Here is a 26170-nt window from a genome sequence, read left to right on the forward strand (position 1 = left end):
TGTGATTATCTGTCCTGATAAATGACTGGATGGTGTGGGATTATCAATTGGCCAGAGCAGGCAATGGAACATAACTCGCCAAAAGATATTAGGAATGCGTAACTCCTGAATCTCGATAACTGGTCAGATAATTTACGTCAGTACAAAAGCAAATAATGATTATGAAAGGAAGGTCAAAGGTGAATGCCCAAGACAAACCAAATTTGGGCATTTTGAGTTTGGGTTGGCATCAGCCTACCCTCACTGTGCTGCAAAGATCTTTGATAAGAAAAGTCTCAGAGCATCATCGCAGGCCACACGATGTGTAGATTCACTGCCATCCCTTCCTTAGCTCAAGGTGAAATCCTGAAATCACTGTCTCACCTCGTGAGTCCAACATAACTACAGGGGCTGTATCAGTTCAAGAAGCAGCCAAATCCACCATCACCCAAAGGAGGGGCAATAGTTACAGCTTTGCCAACATTGTCCATGCCTGAGGACTCGCCCAGTTTGCCCCATGTCTGCGTGGGCTTCCTTCGGGTGCTCTGGTTTCCTCCCACAGTCCAAAGATGTGCAGGTTCAGTGGATTGGCCATGCTTAAAAGTTAAAGTTTATTTATTGGTCACAAGTAAGGCTTACATTAACACTGCAACGAAGTTACTGTGAAATTCCCCTAGTCGCCACACTCTGGCGCCTGTTCGGGTACACTGAGGGAGAATTTAGCACGACCAATGCACCTAACCAGCACGTCTTTCAGACTGTGGGAGGAAACCGGAGCACCCGGAAGAAACTCACACAGACACGGGGAGAATGTGCAGATTCCACACAGACAGTGACCCAAGCCGGGAATCGAACCCAGGTCTCTGGCACCGTGAAGCAGCAGTGCTAACCACTGTGCCACCGTGTCGCCCCTTTCTCACAAAACTAAGGAAATTTGGCCTGTTCACTATGACTCTCGCCAACTTTTACAGATGCACCATAGAAAGCATTATTTCTGGTTGTATCACAGCTTGGTATGGCTCCTGTTCTGCCCAAGACCACAAGAGACTACAAAGGATCACTCAAACCAGCCTCTCATCCATTGACTCTGTCTACACTTCCTGCTGTCTCGGCAAAGCAGCCAGCATAATTAAGAACCCCACGCACTCCAGCCATACTCTCTTCCACCTTCTTCCGTCGGGAAAAAGATACAAAAGTCTGAGGTCACGTAGCAACCGACTCAAGAACAGCTTCTTCCCTGCTGCTGTCAGACCTTTGAATGGACCTACCTTGCATTAAGTTGATCTTTCCCTACACCCTAGCTATGACTGTAACACTACATTCTGCACTCTCTCCTTTCCTTCCCTATGAACGGTATGCTTTGCCTGTACAGCGCGCAAGAAAGTTTTCACTGTATACCAATACATGTGACAATAATAAATCAAATCAAATCAAAAATTGGCCCTTAGTGTCCAAAGATGTGCGGGTTAGTTGATTGGCCATGCTAAATTGCTCCTTAGTGTGAGGGGAGTAGCAGGGTAAACACATGGGGTAATGGGAATAGGACCTGATGGGATTGTTGTCAGTTCGGGCTGGATGGGCCAAATGGCCTCCTTCTGCACTGTAGGGATTCTATGATTCTATGATCCTAGGACAGGATGGCGGAGGGAATTTGAACTTGGTAATTCCCATGCATCTGCATGCATTGTCCTTCTCATTAGTAGGGACGGTATGCTCAGAAGGCACTATCAAAGGAACCTTAATGATTTGTTACAGTGCATCTTATATGTGGTAAACACTGCTGTCACTGTGCACCAGCATTGGGGAGAGAGTGACTTTTTAAGCTTGTGAATGAGGTACCAATCAAACAGATCGCTTTGTCCTGGATGGCGTCGAGCTTTTTGAGTGTTGTAGCCGCACTCATCAAGGAAAATGGAGAATATTCCATCATTTTCCTGACTTGTAGATAGTGGACAGGCTTTATGGAGTTAGGAGGTAAGTTACTCATAGAATCCCTACAGTGCAGAAGGAGGCCATTCGGCCCATCGAGGCTGCACTGGCCACAATCCCATCCAAGTCCTATTCCCATAACCCGACATATTTACCCTGTTAGTCCCCCTGATACTAGGGTCAGTTTAGCATGGCCAGTCAACCTAACTAGCACATCTTTGGAGTGTGGGAGGAAACCAGAGCACCCGGAGGAAACCCACAGTGACCCGAGGACAGTGACCCGAGGCTGGAATTGAACCCGGGTCCCTGGTGCTGTGAGGTAGCAGTGCTAACCACTGTGCCGCCGTGCTGCCACAGAATTCCCAGTATCTGGCCTGTTCTTGTAGCTACAGTATTTATCCGGCATCCCGTTAAGTTTCTAGTCAGTGGTGATCCCTCTCCCCAGGATATTGATAGAGATAGGAAAGTGAGCGTAACTCTTTGGGCAGTTGTAGGACATCTCACTGTTATTCAGGAGCAGCAGACACCCTTATCAAGGTAAAACAGGAAATGCTGGATAATTTCAGCCGGTCTGACAGCATCTGTGGAGAGAGAAGAGAGCCAACGTTTCGTGTCTGGATGACCCTTGGTCAGATTCGTCAGCCCATGGTGTTGGTTGAGGGACAAATATTGACTACTCTATTACTCTTGTCTGAAATAGTGACATGGGATCTTTCGCATGCACATTAGGGCGTTCAATGTCTCATCTGAAATATGGCTTCTCTGATGGTGAGGTGCTCCCTCAGTGCTGCGCTGGAGTGTAGGCCTAGATTTTGTGCTCAAATCTCTGGTGTGGGATGTTGTCACAATCTTCTGATTGGAATCTTTCTTTAATATCATTAAATCTGCAATCATTACTATTCTGTGGGAAATTGCTCCAGCCGTTTAGCTCCAATCTGTAACTGTAATACCAATGACCAAACTGTCAACCTACTCCTACACATGTGAGCACAGGCAAGAACCCAATTAATGTCCCTCACCAAAATACCATTAACCCATTCAATTAACACACTGGACTAACACTGGATTAATGCACAGAGCTGTGACGATGGACCATTCTGACTCGAAACATTGGCTCTATTCTCTCCCCACAGATGCCGTCAGACCTGCTGAGATTTTCCAGCATTTTCTGTTTTTATTTCAGATTCCAGCATCCGCAGTTTTTTTTTTAGTTTTTATGTTGAACTTCTAGACGTATCTGGATACAAATGATAACTGGAAAAGACAACAGATGGTCAACCTTGGGTTGTTTCCATAGAGCTGGTTACTAATAAAATTAAGTAGTAAGAACTTTGGAAAGCCGAACGGCATTCTTCATTTTTTTCTGTCTGTCAGACACCAATTAGCATGACTCAGAAGTAGAACTCTCATCTCTGAGTCGAAAGGTTACGGATTGAAAGCATCACTCCCAAAGGCTGGAACATATACTGTAGGCTAACGTTTTAGTGGAGTGCTGCACTGCTGGAGGTACCATCTTTTAGCAAAGGTCTATTTTTCCCTTCAGGTGGACATAAGATATTCCATGGCTATCATAAAGAAAGGCAAGGGATTTTTTTTTATTTCCAAGTGTGCGTGGACCAATCCCTCAGCCAGCATTACGAAGAAACAGATTATTTTGCTGCCCCTGGGTTCTTACCGTGCACGGATTGGCAGTTGAATTTTGAGCTTATAAGGTGTGGAGATGCCGGGATTGGACTGGGGTGGACATAGGAAGAAGTCTCACAACACCAGGTTGAAGTCCAACAGGTTTATCTGGTAGCACGAGCTTTCGGAGCACTGCTCCTTCATCAGGTGAGTGACTCACCTGATGAAGGGGCAGCACTCTGCAAGCTTGTGCTACTACATAAACCTGTTGGACTTTAACCTGGTGTTGTGAGACTTCTTACTGAGCTTATAAGAGTCACTGCAAGGAAGTGGGGAGGCAGTGGTGCAGTGGTATTATCGCTGGACTAGTAATCCAGAGACCCAGGGGAGCGTTCTGGGGACCAAGGTTCAAATCCCGCCACGGCAGATGGTGAAATTTGAATTCGGTAAAAAATGCTGGAATCTACTGATGACCATGCAAGCGATTGTTATAGAAACCAATCTGGTTCACTAATGTCCATTAAGAAAGGAAATCTGTTGTCCTTATCTGGTCCAGAACCACAGCAATGTGGTTGATTTTTATATGCCCTCAAGGATGGGTCCAGCCAGCGACGCCCACATCCCATGAATGAAGTTTTTAAAAATTGGCCGTAATGCGATTTCCCGATGTTGTGAACTTATTTGTGCCTATCTTACATTTATGAGCCCTAGTTTTGGACTCCATCACATTTCTCAAACCCTGTCAAAATTTTAAAGGCCCCTTGTTAGTTCACCCCTCGGTCTTTTGTGTTTCATAGAGAAGATGGTGCCATCCTATTCAATCTTTCTTGATAGGTAAACTCTCAGTTCTTTTTGCGCCTTTTTCAGTGCCTATTTGTCTATTTTGTTTTCTGTCTTATGAAGACCAGAACGGTCCCAAGTGTGATCCAGCCAAGGTTCTTTACAATTGTAACATCATTTCTCTGCTTTTCAACATTCTTCCTCCAGAATAATGATGGAACAAGGATAAAAGGTTTACTTATTTCATGAAAGCCATGTTCCATCATGTCCCAGACTGTCACATTTGGATATCACACTTCAATTATCATATTCAACACATCACCAGGGAACCTGTCAGTGCGCGAGTATACTTTAACAAATAAATATTGTAAGAAAAAAATTGGAGAAAGAAAGTCAATTGTTATCTTTGGGCCTTCATCATCTGGCTTCTTTGTGCTGAAGAGCCGTGGGTAAGTAAGTCGCTACTGATCTATGGAATTGAGGGATGACTGAACCAGTTCCTTCTGTGCAGTTTCTGCAGGATGGGGCTATAGTGCTCCATTGTAGGATTTAGTTACTGACCCCTTTCCCCAAATTCACTCCCCCGAGGCGTTAGTCTCAAATTGATATTGTGATGTTCCTCCCCCAGAGGTTGCCCATGAGCCTTAAAGGGCCAGCCCATTTTAAGCAGCGTGCTATTTTAGGCCGTTCTCTCAAGGCGGTTCTCTAACATCCGTTAAGAAAGGAGGCTTATTCCTGGACTCATACATCGTGTGTTACGGGGTGTAAACCTCCTCTTGTTATCAGACGACCTGCCCTTGGATGTTCCGGGATCATGAGAAACACATGGGTAATCGGACGAGGAGATCGCCATGGTGGTCATGAGGATTGGAACAGGTTTTTTAAAAATGGTCAGGACTTTACATTGAGGGTGTGACTGACATTGTCCAAAGATGTGCAGGTTAGGTGGATTGGCCATGCTAAATTGCCCCTTAGTGTCCAAAGATGTGCAGGTTAGGTGGATTGGCCATGCTAAATTGCCCCTTAGTGTCCAAAGATGTGTAGGTTAGGTGGATTAGCCATGCTAAATTGCCCCTCAGTGTCCAAAGATGTGTAGGTTAGGTGGATTGGCCATGCTAAATTGCCCCTTAGTGTCCAAAGATGTGTAGGTTAAGGGAATTGGCCATGCTAAATTTCCCCTTAGTGACCAAAGATATGTAAGGTAAGGGAATTGGCCATGGTAAATTTTCCCTTACTGTCCAAAGATGTGTAGGTTAGGTGGATTGGCCATGCTAAATTGCCCCTTAGTGACCAAAGATGTGCGGGTCAGGTGAATTGGCCATGCTAAATTGTCCCTCAGTGTCCAAAGATATATAGGTTAGTGGGATTAGCGGGGTATGAACGTGGGGTAGCAGGGGAAGCCTGGGTATGAGTCGGTGCAGACTTAATGGGCCAAATCTGTACCATAGGGATTCTATAATTCCAGGCAAGTGTATCTCAGTATTGATGTTAGTCCGATATGAGGAAGTTAAAAGGATGTATACTTGGGCGTTTTGGGAGAGGGATTGGGAATATTAAAGCCCAGCCCTCTCCCCCCCAGCCCTTTAGATTTTCCAGTCACGGTGGCACAGTGGTTAGCACTACTGCCTCACAGCTCCAGGGACCCGGGTTCAATTCCGGCCTGAGGTGACTGTCTGTCTGGGGTTTGCACGTTCTCCTCCATGTCGGCGTGGGTTTCTTCCGGGTGCTCCGGTTACCTCCCACAATCCAAAAATGCACAGGTTAGGTTGGTTGGCCATGCACGGTGGCCAGTGAGGTTAGCACTGCTGCCTCACAGTGCCAGGGACCCAGGTTCGATCCCCGGCTTGGGTCACTGTCTGTGCGGAGTCTGCACCTTCTTCCCATGTCTGCATGGGTTTCCTCCCACAGTCTGAAAGACATGTTGGTTAGGTGGATTGGCCATGCTAAATTCTCCCTTAATGTACCCTCAAAGTTTAAGGGCGATGCGCGGGGGAAGTTTTTCACACAGAGAGTGGTGCCTGGAACGCGCTGCCAGAGGAGGTGGTGGAAGCGGGCACATTAGCAACATTTAAGAAGCCTCTGGGCCGAAGGGCCTGTTCCTGTGCTGTACTTCCTTGTTCGTTGAACCCGAACAGGCGCCGGAGTGCGACGACTAGGGGATTTTCATAGTAACTTCATTGCAGTGTTAATGTAAGCCTACTTGTGACACTAACAAATAAATTTAAGTTGCCCCTTAGTGTCAGGGGGGGCTTAGTCGGGGTAAATAAATACGTGGGGTTACGGGGATAGGGCCTGGGTGGGGTTGTGGTCGGGTGCAGGCTCAATGGGCCGAACGGCCTCCTTCTGCACTGCAGGGATTCTATGATTTGTGTCTGAACCCCCCCTGGCCCACGCCTCCGGGAGCTCAGTAACTGGGGCAACCAGTAGCTTTCACCATTCTGAAATGTATCTTTTGCTATTTCCAGGGTTTGTGAGTTTTGACAATCCTACCAGTGCTCAGGCTGCCATTCAGGCAATGAACGGCTTTCAAATTGGGATGAAGAGGCTAAAAGTACAGCTGAAACGGCCAAAAGATGCTAACCGACCATACTGACCTTCCCACCGCTCCTAAACAGGTAGACATCCCAGCGCTGTGTGGGCATGGGACAGGCTGCTGTTAACATGCTGGTGCAGGCATGAGAATATTACCACAGGTTACTCACTCCAGTCATGCGAATGTCAGAGTATATCTTGCTTTACAAGAAGAGAATAATAATAATAGTCCGGTCGTAGTTAAAATAATTAGAAAAGTGTACTTGTCGCATTTTAAGCACTTTGGGCTTTCGGGGGGGGGGGGCGGGGGTGGAGCGCGTGGGGAAATCAAGGCAAGCCAAAGAGAGAGTCGCACCTTGAAGCCAAATTTAATTCCCATCTCGCAATTTAATAGCTGAGATGTACTTCCGGCAGAGGGTGGTGAATTTGTGGATCTCGCTGCCCCCCATAGCGCGGTGGAGTCACAGAGGTTTACAGCATGGAAACAGGCCCTTCAGCCCAACTTGTCCATATCACCCTTTTTTTTTAAAAACCCCTAAGCTAGTCCCAATTGCCCACATTTGGCCCATATCCCTCTATACCCATCTTACCCATGTAACTATCTAAAAGCTTTTTAAAAGACAAAATTGTACCCGCCTCTACTACTACCCCTGGCAGCTCGTTCCAGACACTCACCACCCTCTGTGTGAAAAAATTGCCCCTCTGGACACTTTTGTATCTCTCCCCTCTCATCTTAAACCTAAGTCTGAATCGTTGAATGGTTTCAAGAAGGAGGTAGATATATTTCTGATCTTTAAAAAAGGGATAATAAGGAGATATGGGGAATAGGTGGGTTTGAGACCAAGCAGAGATCAGTCATGATCTGAATGAATGGTGGAGCAGGTTTAAAGGGCTGAATTTGCCTACTCCTGTTTCCCACCTTTCTAAATCGGGGATAGTGAATGGGATTTGATGCTTGGGCAGTGCAAGGGAACTATAACGCTGAAGACCTCCTCACGAAAGGAGGAGCTCCAGAAGTGGAAATGAATTACACCGAGAATATTAAGACTGACCGCAATATTAGTGTTCAGAAAAGAGACATCTTGCCAAAGCTTTTCATCTTACACTCATCAGGACAAATGCCAAAAATGCCAAATTTCAAACGCCCAATTTATACTACCCATAGTTCTCCACTGCTTTCGCCATGGCAAAGCCTCGGCCAATCAGATTCAACTTGCCAACCAATCAGCATCCTTTCTTCGCCGGTAGTATGCATGAAAGGCCTGGACAGAGTGGCCGTGGGGAAGATGTTTCCATCAGTGGGAGAGACTGGGATCCGGGGGCGCAGCCTCAGAGTAAAGGGACGACCCTTTAGAACCGAGATGAGGAGGAATTTCTTCAGCCGGAGGGTGGTGAATCTGTGGAATTCATTGTCACAGAAGGCTGTGGAGGCCGGGTCATTGAGTGTATTTAAGACAGAGATCGATAGGTTCTTGATTGGTAAGGGGATCAAAGGTAACAGGGAAAAAGTGGGAGAATGGGGTTGAGAAATTATCAGCCATGATCGAATGGTGGAGCAGACTCGATGGGCCGAATGGCCCAATTCTGCTCCTAAATCTTATGATCGTTGGAAATTTGGCATTCTTGCATTTGTCCTGATGAGTGCAAGATGAAAACCTTCGACAAGGTGTCTCTCTTTGCAGCAATATTCAAGTTCTGTACTGCCAAGTGGTCGATGTAATTCTGAATTAGTGGAAATATTCTATTTTTATATTCAATGCAAGATATTACAGCATTCTTATTCGGGAGCCCATCAGAATTGCAGCCGTCTTTAACATCAAGACATGACATTCTTGATATTATTTTGAATAGTGATAATGACCCCCATTAGCCTCACACCATCTCAATCTCAGATAAACCGGGATTTTGGTTTTCCGATCAGGGATCTATGAAAGAGACAGATCAGTTTAACCATACATTGACAGAACCATAACCCAATGGTTGACATTGCCTAACAAGACACAGTTCAAGGACAGGAGAAGAACTTGAGTGACACGGCAAGATTATCAAGTTGGGGTCGATGGAGCGTAGAACCCCTCCAGAGAACGTGCAAACTCCACACAGACAGTCACCCAAGGCCGGAATCGAACCCGGCTCCCCGGCGCTGTGAGGTAGCAGTGCCGCCCTTTGCCATCGTGCCATTCCCCCTTTCAGGTTAGAACCAAAATGAGCAGAAAAATACATTCCAACCATGAGAAGGATGAGGGAAATGAGTAAAATGAACCTTTTGGGAAGATATCAAACAAGTTGACCTTGAAAATTGGGAGGGTTGCAGAAGAAAATATTTCAGTTGAGTTCTTAGATTTTGGAAGAGATGTGAAACGTGAAGAGCATTTCAGGGAAGAATATGAAGATAATTAGTCTACTAAATGAACTCGTTCTCCATAATTAGCGATCAACCAGACAGCACGACTAACTTTGAGATGAATGAGATGTGGGTGGTAGACATGAGTCAAAACCGAGAATGTCTAGTGAATCTCAAAATGGATAATGCTGAAGGCTCCTGTTTATAAAGTTTTTAAAGTTAAAGCTTATTTATTAGTCACGAGTTGGTTTACATTAACACTGCAATGAAGTTACCATAAAATTCTCCATGCACAGAAGGTACTTTTGCCGGCCATTTTTTCCCGCCCGCGCTAACAATTTTGCCAATGATTGTTAAAGCTTAAAGTTTATTTATTCATGTCACAAGTAGGCTTACATTAACACTGCAATGAAGTTACTGTGAAAATCCCCTAGTCGCCACACTCCGCCGCCTGTTCGGGTACACTGAGGGAGAGTTTAGCACGGCCGATGCACCCTAACCAGCACGTCTTTCAGACTGTGGGAGGAAACCGGAGCACCCGGAGGAAACCCCCGCAGACACGGGGAGAACGTGCAGACTCCATACAGGCAGTGATCCAATCCAGGAATTGAACCCGGGTCCCTAGCGATGTGTTCAATTCATTTATTAGTGTCACAAGTAGGCTTACATTAACATTGTGATGAAATTACTGTGAAAATCCCCTAGTCGCCACACTCTGGTGCCTGTTCGGGTTACACTGAGGGAGAATTTAGCACGGCCAATCCACCTAACCAGCACATCTTTCAGACTGTGGGAGGAAACTGGTGCACCTGGAGGAAGCCCACGCAGACACGGGGAGAATGTGCAGACTCCACACAGACAGGGACCCAAGCCGGGAATTGAACCCGGGTCCCTGGTGCTGTGAGGCAGCAGTGCTAACCACTGTGCCACCCATATATGAAAGCACCCTTATAATGAGCTATTTCACAAAATGCAGCTTGTATCCAAGCCATACCAAGTCCTGTTTACCCATCTGTGTGAGGATCGCTCATCTTGGCTCCCGGTGTGTCAACCCCTTGATTTAGAAATTCCTTTCCTCTTTTACTGGGGTGTGTCTCTCTTGCCCTCCCCTGACCTCAGCTGCCAACCCTGTCCCTTCACCTTCAGGCTCGCCTCCTGCCAGAGAGGTCACCCTAGCAATGAGCAACAGCCAAACAGGCCAGCGAGAAACCTCGATACTTTACATAGAAAAATAGAAACATAGAAGATAGGAGCAGGAGGAGGCCATTTGGCCCTTCGAGCCTGCTCCGCCATTTATTACAGTCATGGCTGATCATCCAACTCAATAGCCTAATCCTGCTTTCTCCCCATAACCTTTGATCCCATTCGCCCCAAGTGCTATATCCAGCCGCCTCTTGAATACATTCAATGTTTTGGCATCAACTACTTCCTGTGGTAATGAATTCCACAGGCTCACCACTCTTTGGATGAAGAAATACGGGGAGGCAATGGCCTAGTGGCATTATCACTAGACTGTTAATCCAGAAACTCAGCTAATGTTCTGAGGACTCAGGTTCGAATCCCACCACGGCAGGTGGTGGAGTTTGAATTCAATCAAAAATATCTGGGGTTAAGAATCTACTGATGACCATGAAGCCATTGTCGATTGTCGGAAAAACACATCTGGTTCACTAATGTCCTTTAGGGAAGGAAATCTGCCATCCTTACCCGGTCTGGCCTACATGTGACTCCAGAGCCACAGCAATGTGGTTGACTCTCATCTGCCCTCTGAACAAGGGCAACTAGGGATGGGCAATAAATGCTGGCCAGCCAGCGACGCCCATGCCCCACAAATGAATTTTTTAAAACGTCTCTCATCTCCGTCCTAAATGGTCTACCCTGAATCCTCAGACTGTGACCCCTGGTTCTGGACTCCCCCCACCATCGGGAACATCCTCCCTGCATCTACCCTGTCTGGTCCTGTTAGAATTTTATAAGTCTTTATGAGATCCCCCCCCGCCCCCCGCCCTCATTCATCTGAACTCCAGTGAAAACAATCCTAACCTAGTCAATCTCTCCTCATACATCAGTCCCACCATCCCCGGAATCAGCCTGGTAAACCTTCACTGCACTCCTGTGCAAAGTGTCCTGCACAAGCCATCATTTTCATCTTCATAAATGAAGGAGATTGAAACTTCTCCCGCGAAACATTCCCTTCATAAAAATAAAGGCACGTGAAAGGTTTCAGTTGGAGAGCATGCAACAGAAATGTGCCAGCACAACAGGGGAGCTGAGCCTGCCAGTGCATTTTCCTGATTGAAGCAAAAACTCCCCTTTTAACCCACATCGAGGGAGAATTTAAAGTTTAAAGTTTATTTATTAGCATCACAAGTAGGTTTACATTAACACTGCAATGAAGTTACTGTAAAAATTCCTTAGTCGCCGCACTCTGGCGCCTGTTCGGACACACTGAGGGAGAATTTAGCATGGCCAATTCACCTAACCTGCACAACTTTGGACATTAAGGGGCAATTTAGCATGGCCAATCCACCTAACCTGCACAACTTTGGACATTAAGGGGCAATTTAGCATGGCCAATCCACCTAACAATATTTATTTATTGTCACAAGTAGTCGCCACACTCCGGCACCTGTTTGGGTACACTGAGGGAGAATTTAGCATGGCCAATGCACCCAACCAACACGTCTTTCGGACTATGGGAGGAAACTGGAGCACCCGGGGGAAACCCGTGCAGACACGGGGAGAACGTGCAGACTCCGCACAGTCCAAGCCGGCGATTGAACCCGGGTCCCTGGCGCTGTGAGGCAGCAGTGCTAACCACTGTGTCGCCGTACTGTATGTATAACGAGTGTCTTTTCCTCAAAGTGCTGAGGTACCCCCCACTGAAGTTTAAAGCTTTTAAAAGTTGATTTATTAGTGTCACAAGTCAGCTGACATGAATGTTGTGATGAAGATTAAAACAAGTTACTGTGAAAATCCCCTAGATGGCGCCTAGGGTCAACGTTCTTGCAAAGTTGCGACTATTCTCCCTGCAGAGAAACGCAGCCCGACGCACCCCAGCAGGGCCGAAACCTCCGTCCTCTTCTGTGGCTGGGGACTCTTCCCCCGTGCCGCTGAGTTACGGGTTGGAACGTCAAGCTTCACACTGAGCGGGGGGCGGAGGAGGGGGAGGCACGGAAGGGATTGGAGAACGCAGATTACAAAAGCTTTACTCCTAACTAGAGAGTAATCAATGTACAATACAGGGAACAATGTCTGTCTTTATCTGGAAACTGTTTTGTGTTTATACTTGACATGTTTGCTCATTTAAAATCACTTCAAGGGTACATTTGCTTCCTGATTTATACATAACCTGTTTCTCCTGAGTACATGGTCCTCCTCATGTTCGATCTTGAGACTGGGTAGCAGAGCGATAGCTTGTCCACGTCTCCATGTGTGTTGTGCGTCTCCATATTTGAGGTACTTTCACTTATAACATCAGACAGTGTGGGTTCATGGAGAATTAAAACAAGCACAGCTTTTATAACTGTTCCCCAAGATGATGAGGAAACATGAACTCACTTGGCAGCGAGGCTGTTCGTCAAGGAGAAATCCTGATCAATTTCTGAGAATGGACATTTTCATAGAATCCCTACAGAGAAGAAGGAAGGTTTTCAGCCCATCGAGTCTGTACCGACTCTCCGACAGAGCATCCCACCCAGACCCAATCGCTGTAGAAATCATAGAAATCATAGCAACCCTACAGTGCAGAAGGAGGCCATTCGGCCCATCGAGTCTGCACCGACCACAATCCCACCCAGGCCCTACCCCCACATATTTTACCCACTAATCCCACGCATCTCAGGACTCCAAGGGGCAATTTTTAACCTGGCCAATCAACCTAACCCGCACATCTTTGGACTGTGGGAGGAAACCGGAGCACCCGGAGGAAACCCACACAGACACGAGGAGAAAGTGCAAACTCCACACAGACAGTGACCCGAGCCGGGAATCGAACCCGGGACCCTGGAGCTGTGAAGCAGCAGTGCTAACCACTGTGCTACCGTGCCGCCCAACGTGTTTACCCCGCTAAGTCACCTAACCTGCACACCTTTGGACACTAAGGGGCAATTTAGAATGGCCAATCCACCTAACCTACACATCTTTGGACACTAAGAGGCAATTTAGCATGGCCAATCCACCTAACCTACACATCTTTGGACACTAAGAGGCAATTTAGCATGGCCAATCCACCTAACCTACACATCTTTGGACACTAAGGGGCAATTTAGCATGGCCAATCCACCTAACCTGCACATCTTTGGACACCGAGGGGCAATTTAGCATGGACAATCCATCTAACCTGCACATCTTTGGACACCGAGGGGCAATTTAGCATGGCCAATCCACCTAACCTGCACATCTTGGGACACTAAGGGGCAATTTAGCATGGCCAATTTACCTAACCTGCACATCTTTGGACACTAAGGGGCAATTTAGCATAGCCAATCCACCTAACCTGCACATCTTGGGACACTAAGGGGCAATTTAGCATGGCCAATTTACCTAACCTGCACATCTTTGGACACTAAGGGGCAATTTAGCATGGCCAATCCACCTAACCCGCACATCTTTGGAGTGTGGGAGGAAACCAGAGCACCCAAAGGAAACCCACGCAGACACGGGGAGAACATGCAGACTCTACACAGACAGTCACCCAAGCTGGGAATCAAAGTTTTTTTTAAGTTTAAAGTATTTTTATTAGTGTCACAAGTAGGCTTACATCAACACTGCAATGAAGTTACTGTGAAAATCCCCTAGTCGCCACACTCCGGCGCCTGTTCGGGTACACTGAGGGAGAATTTAGCACGGCCAATGCACCTAACCAGCACATCTTTCGGACTGTGGGAGGAAACCAGAGCACCCGGAGAGAACCCACACAGACACGGGGGGAGCGTGCAGACTGCACACAGACAGTGACCCAAGCCGGGAATCAAACCCGGGTCCCTGGTGCTGTGAGGCAGCAGTGCTAACCACTGTGCCGCAGCACATTGCTTGTAGATTCCCTCAGTAATCCGAAGCCCCAGGTTTGGAGATGCCCTCCCTGGTTCTGTCTGCCTCCCTCATCTCCTTTAAGGTGCTCCCAACAAGATGCCGCTTGACCAAGAATTGCGTCGAATCCTTGTTAGCCGGCTCGGAGTCACCTTTTGTTGGATCGAGCACCTGTAAAGCACCTCGGGCCCTTGTTACTATGTTAAGTGCACCATAAAAATGCACGTTATAGTTATTAATCTCATTGTGATTCCAGCGGACAAGAGACTTACTTAACCAGTGTTAAATGGGAATGTGACTGTCAAGTCAAATATAATGTTGACCTGGAAGAAATGCTTTGTGTGAGATAGAAGTAGGGGCAAAAAGTCATCAGGGATAAAGTCCTGTTTGAGTGGGTTTTATCCTGAAGGGATACCTGTGCGAGCCAGAACAGGGGTGTAAGTTTTAGCTTTGCCACAAGAGGGGGCAATTGCACCAACGAAGTCACAGAAACTGGGAAATGCCAGTCGACTTTGGAGCTTAATGTGCATTAAAGGGGATTAATTTATCCACTCTGTACACCGTGGCGACACTGGCCAGAGTCCTAAAGAAAACAGCTGGGTCGCTCTGTGACCCAGAACCTTCATTAGATAGTGAGAATTCTGCACTCCAGAATTCTTACTGACCTGCATGCAGGGTGCAGTCTATATACAATCCATAGAATCCCGACAGAGCAGAAGAAGGCCATTCGGCCCATCGAGTCTGCACCGACCACAACCCCACCCAGGCCCTATTCCCGTAACCCTACATATTAATCCTGATAATCCCCCTGACACTGAGGGGCAATTTAGCAATGGCCAATCCACCTAACTCGCCCATCTTTGGACTGTGGGAGGAAACCGGAGCACCCGGAGGAAACCCACGCAGACACGGGGAGAAAGTGCAGACTCCACACGGTCACCCGAGACCGGAATTGAACCAGGGTCTCTGCCACTGTGAGGCAGCAGTGCCACTGTGCCACCGTGCACGGAGTAGACCATCAAGATAGGTAAAATCGGAGCGTGATTTTCAAAAGCCATAAAACTAACCGTGGACAGGGAGAGGAATTCATTTCACAGGCTGAGAATGAACTTTCTCTGGCATAAATCATAGAATCATAGAATCCCTACAGAAGGCCATTCAGCCCATTGAATCTGCACCAAACCTCCGACAGAGCATCCCAACCCCCCGCCGCCCTATCCCCGTAACCCCATGCATTTACCCCACTAATTCCCCTAACCTACACATCCTGGCACACTGAGGGACAATTTATCATGGCCAATCCACCTGACCTACGCATCTTTTGACATTAGGGGGCAATTTAGCTTGGCCAATGCGCCTAACCTACACATCTTTCGACAGTAAGGGACAATTTAGCACGGCCAATGCACCTAACCTGCACGTCTTTGGAGCGTGGGAGGAAACCGGAGCACCCGGAGGAAACCCACGCAGACACAAGACTCCGCACAGACTGGAATTGAATCCAGGTCCCTGGCTCTGTGAGATGGATTCCTCCCATAGTCCGAAAGACGTGCTGGTTAGGTGCATTGGTCGTGCTAAGTTCCCCCTCAGTGTACCCGAACAAGCGCCGGAGTGTGGCGACTAGGGGAATTTCACAGTAACTTCACTGCAGTGACACTAATTGTGACGTTAACATCCCTTTAAAAGATAGCTGGACTCTCCTTGGCTGTTATCCTTTTTCATCCCCGTCTCTGGCTGCTAAAGACTTGGTTTTCAAAGTACAAAGGGAGAGGGAAAATAAATATTTGTCAGAGTCAATGCGTGCTAAGTCTATAATAATTCAATTCTGTAACAATTCTATAATACTCTCTGAGAGGCCATTTCTTGACAAGTGAAAGTACCATCAAAAAGATACATTCACGTGAGCCTTTGGGATCTGATTCACTCAGGTCTGAGTCTGTGTCTGATTGTGCTGTGTTGTTTTTGCGTTTTAATTGGAGCTTCATAACCTGTATTCTTTTGGGGAAGGGGTGGGTTTGACTTAAAGACCCTCGTAACAAATGTAAGAGGTGGGTTAGGTTCCATTGATCAGTTAACCAACTAAAAACAAAAGACAAATAAAATTTGCTACCGCCCAAACAGTAATGGGTGCTGGCGGCAAGGGAACGAAACATGAGGTCCTACATTTTGTTGGGAAGAGGTGGTTAATGACTGCAGTGGTGGGACGTAAGAGCAAACCTCTTTACGAGCAACCATTGACGTTGTTTCCTCATGCCTTTGGGTGGCCTTCTAAATGCCTGATTTTCAAATAACAAAGATGTATATATATTGTACACAGGTGGTCTCTTCTCTTGATATTGACGTTTGAATTGGGAAGCAAGATTGATGGGTTCGAGTACACGTCAGCCCTCTTTATTAACCCTTTGTGCTTTGACACTTGGCCGCAATGCCACAAAATGGCAGCCGGGGTTGCTGGTTCTCAGTCGCCATTGGGGAAACAAAATTGGCCCACGCTGCCAGCCCCAGGCCACAATGGCCGCCAACTGCAGCAGGGCCCGGTAATGCCGGAAGCTGACTGGAGGAGGCGGTAGACATGACTGGCCTCCAGCGGATTCTCAGCCGGGCCTCGCTCCTGGGATCAGACCTCATGAGACTGCCTTTCAGGACTGTAGCAAAGCTTTTAGGCGCCTTTAATTAGTCACCCGTGGTCGCAAATTGGTTCATCATTGTGTATCCTCCGTCTTTTCATAAAATCATGGAAACTCCAGCACAGAATGTGGCTATTCAGCCCACCATGTATGTGCCAGTTCTAGCACCACATTGCGGCTCTCCCATTCACCCCATAATCCCTTCTCTTCTCAATATGTTTTCAAATTTATTCAAGTTTATTTATTAGTATCACAAGTAGGCTTACATTAACACTGCAATGAAGTTACTGTGAAAATCCCCTCGTCGCCACACTCTGGCGCCTGTTCGGGTACACTGAGGGAGAATTTAGCACGGCCAATGCACCCTAACCAGCACGTCTTTCAGACTGTGGGGGGAAATCGGGGCACCCGGAGGAAACCCACGCAGACACGGGGAGAACGTGCAGACTCCACACAGACAGTGACCCGAGGCCGGGAATCGAACCTAGGTCCCTGTCGCTGTGAGGCAGCAGTGCTAACCACTGTGCCATCATAAGATGGGTAGGTCAGGGGAATTAGCCACGCTAAATTGTCCCTTAGTGTTCAAGCATGTGCACGTTAGAGGGATTGGCTTTGCTTGTGGTCGGTGCAGACTCGATGGGCCGAGTGGTCTCCTTCTGCACTGTAGGATTCTATGATCATGGCTGATCATCCAACTCAATAGCCTGATCCCACCTTCCCCACATATCCTTTGATCGATTCCCTTCGCCCCAAGAGCTATCATAGAATCATAGAATCCCTACGGGCGGCACGGTAGCACAGTGGTTAGCACTGCTGCTTCACAGCTCCAGGGCCCCAGGTTCGATTCCCGGCTCGGGTCACTGTCTGTGTGGAGTTTGCACATTCTCCTCGTGTCTGCGTGGGTTTTCTCCGGGTGCTCCGGTTTCCTCCCACAGTCCAAAGATGTGCGGGTTAGGTTGATTGGCTAGGTTAAAAAAATTGCCCCTTAGAGTCCTGGGATGCGTAGGTTAGAGGGATTAGCGGGTAAATATGTGGGGGTAGGGCCTGGGTGGGATTGTGGTCGGTGCAGACTCGATGGGCCGAATGGCCTCCTTCTGCACTGTAGGGTTTCTATGATTTCTATGATTTCTACAGTGCAGAAGGAGGCCATTCTGCCCATCAAGTCTGCAGTGACAACAATCCCGTCCAGGCCCTATCCCCGTAACCCCGCATATTTATCCCACTAATCCCTCTAGCCTATGCATCGTGGGGCACTAAGGGGCAATTTAGCACGGCCAATCCACCGAACCCGCACATCTTTGGAGTGTGGGAGGAAACCGGAGCACCTGGAGGAAACCCACGTAGACACGGGGAGAACGTGCAGACTCCACACAGACAGTGGCCCAAGCCAGGAATCAAACCCGAATCCCTGGCGCTGTGAGGCAGCAGTGCTAACCACTGTGCCATTGTGCCACTATATCTAACTCCTTGAAAACACGTAATGTTTTGGCCACAGCTGCTTTCTGTAGTGTGAATGCTACAAGCTTTCCCCAATCTGAGTGAAGAAATGTCTCCTCATCTCAGTCCTAAAAGGTTTACCCTGTATCTTTAGATAATGACGCCTGGTTCTGGACACCCCCAGCATCAGGAACATCTTTCCAGTGTCTATCCTATCTAGTCCTGGTAGAACTTTATAGGTTTCTATAAGATCCCCCCCTCATTCTTCTGAACTACAGCGAATATAATCCTAACCGACTCAATCTCTCCTCATACGTCAGTCCCGCCATCCCAGGAATCAGTCCGGTAAACCTTCGCTGCACTCCCTCTATAGCAAGAACATCCTTCCTCGGATAAGGAGACCAAAACTGCGCGCAATATTCCAGGTGTGGCCACACATGTGTCTCCACCTCAGGGACTGCAACGGTTCAAGAAGGCAGCTCACCACCGCCTTCTAGAACAGTACAGCACAGGAACAGACCTTCGGCCCACTATGTTGTGCTGAGCATGACGCCAAATTAAACTAATCCCTTCTGTCTGCCTTTGGTCCATATCCCTCTATTCCTCGCATATAACAGTTTATGTTAGATTAATTGCGATTGTCTGTGGAATTGAGTTCCAATGAAATTGGATTAGGATGCAAAATTATATTTTTTATTATTCATTCATGGGACGTAGGCGTCGCTGGCTGGGCCAGCATTTCTTGCCCATCCTGAGGGGTATTTAAGAGTCAACCACATTGCTGTGGATCTGGAGTCACATGAAGGCCAGACCGGGTAAGGACGATAGAGGGACCAATGTCCCTCAAGGACATTAGTGAACCAGATGGGTTTTTGCGCCAATGGTTTCATGGTGATCAGTAAATTCTTAATTCCAGATTTTTATTGAATTCAAATTCCACCATCTGCTGTGGCAGGATTCGAACCCAGGTCCCCAGAGCATTACCCTGGATTAGTAGTCCAGCAACAATACCACTATGCCACTGCCTCCCCTTGCTTGACTGTGGAGAAGGGTGACATGGGAGGGATGTTTCCAGGGTAGGCCAGGAGGGTGGGAATTTATCAGAAATAGATAGATGCATTGGACTCGATGGTTCATTTCCCATTCCAAAAATGTCCTTTTTTATTGTTAACTAAGCAACCTGTCAAAAGAGATAGCGAGGACAATCAGACCTTCATTATCCGACAAGCGCAGGGAATGAGTGCTACTGGTGAATAAAAACTGCCGATTAATGAGTGTCCTACTTGCCAATAGTGCAATACGTTACACATTGTGCAAATACCCAGGAAGTAAAGAACTGTATTCTGTTCACTTCTAATTTTCATCAGTATATCCAAACACACCTTAAAGTATAAAACAATATAGTATACAGGTATGGGCTTCAGGTAACTTCTAGTTGGGAAAGTGACAATTTGCAGTCGGGGAACAGGGCGGCATTATGGCACACTGGTTAGCACTGCTGCCTCACAGTGCCAGGGAGCCGGGTTCGATTCCAGCCTTGGGTGATTGTCTGCATGGAGTCTGCACGTTCTCCCGGGTCTGCATGCATGGGTTTCCTCCGGGTGCTCCAGTTTCCTCCCGCAGTCCCAAAGATGTGCAGGTTAGGTGGATTGGCCATGCTAAATTGCCTCTTAGTGTCCCAAGATGTGCAGGTTTGGCGGATTGGCCATGCTAAATTGCCCTTTAGTGTCCCAAGATGTGCAGGTTAGGTGGATTAGCCATGCTAAATTGCCTCTTAGTGTCCCAAGATGTGCAGGTTTGGTGGATTGGCCATGCTAAATTGCCCTTTAGTGTCCCAAGATGTGCAGGTTAGGTGGATTAGCCATGCTAAATTGCCTCTTAGTGTCCCAAGATGTGTAGGTTAGGTGGATTGGCCATGCTAAATTGTCTCTTAGTGTCCCAAGATGTGCAGGTTTGGTGGATTGGCCATGCTAAATTGCCCTTTAATGTCCCAAGATGTGCAGGTTAGGTGGATTAGCCATGCTAAATTGCCCCTTAGTGTCCAAAGATATGTAGGTTAGGTGGATTAGTCATGGGAAATGTGTGGGATAGGGTGGGGGAGAGGGGTAAGATACCCTGTCAGAGAATGAGCTGAATGGCCTCTTCTGCACTGTAGGGATTCTATAATTCTATGAACATCAGCAATTCCGGTTAGTGGGAACTTTGGTTGCCGAAATTCTCCCATCTTGCCTGCCGCATAAATCATAGCGAGCCAGACAGAAACTTTGGCGGACTGTGTAAAGGTGAGCTCGGGTGGGAATTTCTGGCCTTGGGGGCATGCACAGCCAGAGAGTAGTTTACTTTAACTTGGGAAAATAACCTTTTTTTAATCGTTGAATCATTCTGCACAGGAGGAAGTTATTTATTCTCTGAAGGAGCTACCCACACTCCTTTGCTCTATTTCTATAGCTGTGCATTTTGTTTTAACCCCTTTCAAATATATATCTAATCCTCTTTTGGAAGTTATAGAGTCATAGATAGCATCATAGAGTCATAGAGGTTTACAGCATGGAAACAGGCCCTTCGGCCCAACTTGTCCATACCGCCCTTTTTTTTAAAACCCCGAAGCTAGTCCCAATTGCCCACATTTGGCCCATATCCCTCTGTACCCATCTTATCCATGTAACTGTCTAAACGCTTTTTAAAAGACAAAATTGTACCTGCCTCTACTACTACCTCTGGCAGCTTGTTCCAGACACTCACCACCTTCTGTGTGAAAAAACTGCCCCTCTGGATCCTTTTGTATCTCTCCCCTCTCACCTTAAACCCATGCCCTTTAGTTTAAGACTCCCCTACCTTTGGGAAAAGGTATTGACTATCTAACTGATCTATGCCCCCCCCCCATTATTTTATAGACCTCTACAAGATCATCCCTCAGCCTCCTACGCTCCAGAGGAAAAAATCCCAGTCTATCCAGCTTCTCCTTATAACCCAAACCATCAAGTCCTGGTAGCATCCGAGTAAATCTCTTCTGCACTCTTTCTAGTTTAATAATATCCTTTCTATAATAGGGTGACCAGAATTGCACACAGTATTCCAAGTGTAGCCTCACCAATGTCTTGCTTACTAATAAAGAACAAAGAAAATTACAGCACAGGAACAGGCCCTTCGGCCCTCCAAGCCTGCACTGACCATGCTGCCCGACTTAACTAAAACCCCCTACCCAAAGAACAAAGAAATGTCTTATCAATATCTTGCAAAGTTGCTATTGAAATCACTACACCATTGTCCATTCAGATCATAACAACTTGCTGTGTTAAAAATAATTTTCTTCATTTGCCCTCTGGTTGTTTGGCCAGCTGTGGTAACTCTGCTTCCTCTGGCTACTGACCTCTGCCAACCCCTATCATCAACAACACATCCTCCCCAACACTACCACCCATCACAAGTCCCAGTGGAAACAGTTTCTGCCTTTCACGCCGATCAGAACTCCTCAGAACTTTTAAAGACCCCTTAAAACCCCCTTTAATCTTCTCCGCTGTAAGTGAAGGTTGCTTTAATCTCCACACGGCTCATTATAAAAGGCAAACACTGCAGATGCTGGAAATCTGAGGTTAAAAACAGAAGATGCTGGAAGATCTCAGCCGGTCTGTGGACAGAGAGAAACAGAGTTAACGCCTCGAGTCGAATATAAAACCCTTCACCGATCTTTTTCCAGCATTTCCTCTTTTTAATATCTTGCCCTTGGCTGCATTGGAGTCAACCTCTTAGAGTCATTGGTCAGAACACTACCACCTCTCCCGCCACGCAATCGGGCGAGAGTCCCACAACCGAAATCTCCATTGACCTCGGTGGGAATTTCCAGTCTCGCCCGAGCAAAGCCATAAAATCCCGCCCACAGAGTCGCACAGCACGGAAACAGGCCCTTCGGCCCAATCACTCCATGCCGACCATGGTGCCCTCCCAGCTAGTCCCAGTTTCCCACAGAGCTATTCTCCAAGGCCCTGACGGCCCTCCCCGAAATGTGGTGCTCGGAACTGGACACGATACTCTAACTGAGGCCTCAGGTGGTCGAATCATTCTTCTGAGAAGTAGCATTGATTCCCGGCCTTTTGGCTAAGATCAAGTGTAGTATTGGCAGTCCTGCACTTGAAAAAAGTCAATGGGGTTACACTGAGGTTTCATTTGAAGTAAGTTTTTAAAAATGGCATCTAGGCATTTTGCCTAAGATGCAAATGAGATCAAGGATTGGGAGGGGGTGAAATGCCTGCTCCTATCAGCTTGGGGATCATGGAGATCAAGCCCAAGACAGCAAGAGGCTTGCCTGTCTTGTCAGCTTGGATCTTTAATGTCTCGCAGGTTAAGACTTTGAATTGGACTTTGATTGGATATAGCTAAAAAGAAAAGTCACAGTAAATGAAGTGAAGCTTTGGTACAGTCCTACTGCCCACGGGGGTTGGTCAAATGTTGAGCCCAAGGGCGTAAAGATGCCCCGTGAATGCATTATCTTGTCCTGTTGTCTAAGTTATGTTGTCGCGCCTTTGTTGAATGTCTTTTGTTTCTGTCGTTGTAATAGTCATGTGCAACCGAGGTAAAATGCTTTGTAAGAACAGAAAGTCAAACTGGAGAGAGATTAAGAAAAAAAAAGCAAAATCAAGATAACAGCTTTTGTCTACATATCCAAACATTTTTTCTTCTTTTGCAACTAACCACAACCAAACCAGGCAGGGCCTAATCATAGCCCCAGATGACCACAAGTCATACTCAAAACTCTTGTGACGTTACCTAGCAACTGTAGCAGTCACGGGGGAGACATTTCCCGACCCGTAAGTTGCCCGTTTGCAGTGAAGGTGTCATTTGATGACGTCATGTGACAGACTGTCGCTGCGTTGCATGACGTGGGGTCACGTTTTTTTATTTGCGGTTGTGACGTGCGTGAGTAGTATTGCCCATGGTAACCGTTAGTGGTCGTTGTAAGTAAACTTGGAGTGCTGATTGGTCTACCTTGACCAGAACGTGACCTTTGACCTTTGCTGTTGTAGTGTGAGTTCCGTGTTGTGGTGCCTTATTAAATGTGTGATATATCATTGAGAAAAAAAATAGATATACAGTCGGCTTTATTCCTGCAATCTCCTTGCTATTTCACCACTGGTTATGAGTATCTATGTCAGCAAGTGATGCCTTCTTCATGTCTCCATTTTAATGATTATCTACCCAACTATTGAAGAAATTCAGGGACCTTTTTCACTTGATTCATAACCCAGTGCCTTGTTGTTCATGCGGTTCCAGTTCTATGGCATGTCATCCCATTACATCAAAGTTCTTTTGAAATAAAAACAGTGACGCAAAATTGCCTGTATGCACCTCTGAAGCAAAATCCCAACACTCTGGCCGGAATTCTACCGCCCCGCCACGGGAATCGGAGCGGGAGAGGGGCGGACCGTAGGAAGGTCCGTTGACCTCGGGTGGGATTTTACGGTTTCGGGACGGGCGAGGCTGGAAAATCCCGCCCGCTGTCTCCTTTGATGTCTTGGCGTTTGTTCTATTTCAGATTAACAAACAGTGATGCTCGGATGTAAAAAATTAGAACTCAGGCTTTGAGATTAAAGTATTCAATATAATCCGATTCCTTCATATCTCCTCACTCAATCTCACCGTCATTGTGTAACTTGGCTACAGTGGCAGAGCGGAAACCTTCAGTCATGGGGCCGAAATTTGTCTTTTCTTGCCACTTCCAGCCCAAGACTGACTAAAAATTCATCACCGTATTGGCGAGATGCAGATCCCAGAATCACTACAGTGTAGAAAGACACCATCCAGCCCATCAAGTCTGCACCGACTCTCCAACAGAGCATTTCATCCAGGCCCTAGCCCCATAAATCCCATGTATTTACCCACTAATCCCCATAACCTTCACATCTTGGGACACTAAGGGGCAATTTAGCATTTGGACACTAAGGGGCAATTTAGCATGGCCAATCCACCTAACCGACACATCTTTGGGCACTGAGGGGCAATTTAGCATGGCCAATCCACCAAACCCGCACATCTTTGGACACTAAGGGGCAATTTAGCATGGCCAATCCACCTAACCCGCACATCTTTGGACACTACAGGACAATTTAGCATGGTCAATCCACTTAACCTGCACATCTTTGGACACTAAGGGGCAATTTAGCACGGCCAATCCACCTAATCCGCACATCTTTGGACACTAAGAGGCAATTTAGCATGGCCAATCCAACTAACCTACAGATGTTTGGACACGAAGGGATAATTTAGCATAGACAATCTGCCTAACCTACACATCTTTGGTCACTAAGGGACAATTTAGCATTGCCAATCCACCTAACCTGCACAGCTTTGGACACTAAAGGACAATTTTGCACGGCCAATCCACCTAACCTGCACATCTTTGGACTGTGGGAGGAAACCGGAGCACCCGAAGGAAACCCACACAGACACGGGGAGAAGACTTCCGACATTTCTTCTTTTTTATCAGCCAGGAATTTTATTGATTCTGTTGACATAGAAACATAAAAAATAGGAGCAGGAGTAGGCCATTCAGCCCTTCGAGCCTGTTCCGCCATTCATTATGATCATGGCTGATCGTCAAATTAACAATATCCTGATCCCCCCTCCCCCCATATCCCTTGATCCCTTTAACCCCAAGAGCTAAATGTAATTTCTTCTTGAAACCACACAATGTAAGTTAAGCATCTGATGGGAAACAATCATTTAAACTTCACAAAGGGAATAAAAAATCATTCACTTACTTTTGCCAAAAATGTTTTAACCCAAAACCCTCCTCACGATTCTCCTTCGACACTATTAAAGCTTGGCACGTGTGGGCAACGCACTCTTCCCTTCCTCATAGGAGAGGTAGCCACCTCCCTTTGATCCAGAAGATCTTGAGTTAACATAGAAACATAGAAACTAGAAGCAGGAGTAGACCATTCAGCCCTTCAAGCCTGCTCCACCATTCATTTGGATCATGGCTGATCATCGATTTCAATATCCTGATCCCCTCCTTCCCCCCATATCCCTCGATCCCTTCAGCTCCAAGAGCTATATCGAATTTCTTCTTGAAATCACACAATGTTTTGGCCTCAACTGCTTTCTGTGGGAGTGAATTCCACACATTCACCACCCTCTGGGTGAAGAAATTTCTCCTCACCTCAGCCATAGAACCCCTACTGTGCAGAAGGAGGCCGTTCTGCCCATCGAGCCTGTACCGACAACAATCCTACCCTGGCCCCATCCCCGTAACCTCAGACATTTACCCTACTAATCCCCCTGACATCCCCCTAACACGAAGGAACAATTTAGCCAGGCCAATCAGCCTAACCCGCACATTTTCGGACTGTCGGAGGAAACCGGAGCACCCGGAGGAAACCCTCACGGACATGCGAAGAATGTGCAGACTCCACACAGACAGTGACCCAAGCTGGGAATCGAACCTGAGTCCCTGGCGCTGTGAGGCAGCAGTGCTAACCACTGTGCTACCGTGCCACCCCTAAAAGGTCCTAAAAGGTTTACCTCTTATCCTCAAACTGTGATCCCTAGTTCTGGACTCCCCCACCATCGGGAACATTCTTTCTGAATCTACCCTGTCTAACCCTGTTACTCTTCTTAACTCCAGTGAATATAATCTTAACCGACTTAGTCTCTCCTCATATTACAGTCCTGCCATCCCAGGAATCAGTCTGGAAAACCTTTGCTGCGCTCCCTCTATAGCAAGGACATCCTTCCTCAGATAAGGAGACCAAAACCGCACACAGTACTCCAGGTGTGACCTCATCAACACCCTATACAACTGCAGTAAAACATCCCTATTCCTTCAGTCGAGTATAAAGAAGCTAATGAGAGAGTTTAAAGTTTATTTATCAGTGTCATAAGTAGGCTGACA

General features: G+C 47.0%; 1 protein-coding gene across 50 annotated transcripts in view; it reads left to right on the top strand.

Moving 5' to 3' along the window:
• The window catches only part of LOC144480519 (CUGBP Elav-like family member 4), a 786252-nt gene extending 779348 nt beyond the window's left edge, over positions 1-6904 (top strand). For all 50 annotated transcript variants that reach the window (XM_078200058.1, XM_078200078.1, XM_078200061.1 and 47 more), the window contains one exon: positions 6777-6904. In XM_078200058.1, the coding sequence (XP_078056184.1) occupies positions 6777-6904 (128 nt within the window). The remainder of the gene's footprint in view (positions 1-6776) is intronic.
• Positions 6905-26170: the final 19266 nt, after the last annotated feature.

Source organism: Mustelus asterias, chromosome 29 (assembly GCF_964213995.1).
Source record: "Mustelus asterias chromosome 29, sMusAst1.hap1.1, whole genome shotgun sequence".
Taxonomy (NCBI): Eukaryota; Metazoa; Chordata; class Chondrichthyes; order Carcharhiniformes; family Triakidae; genus Mustelus; species Mustelus asterias.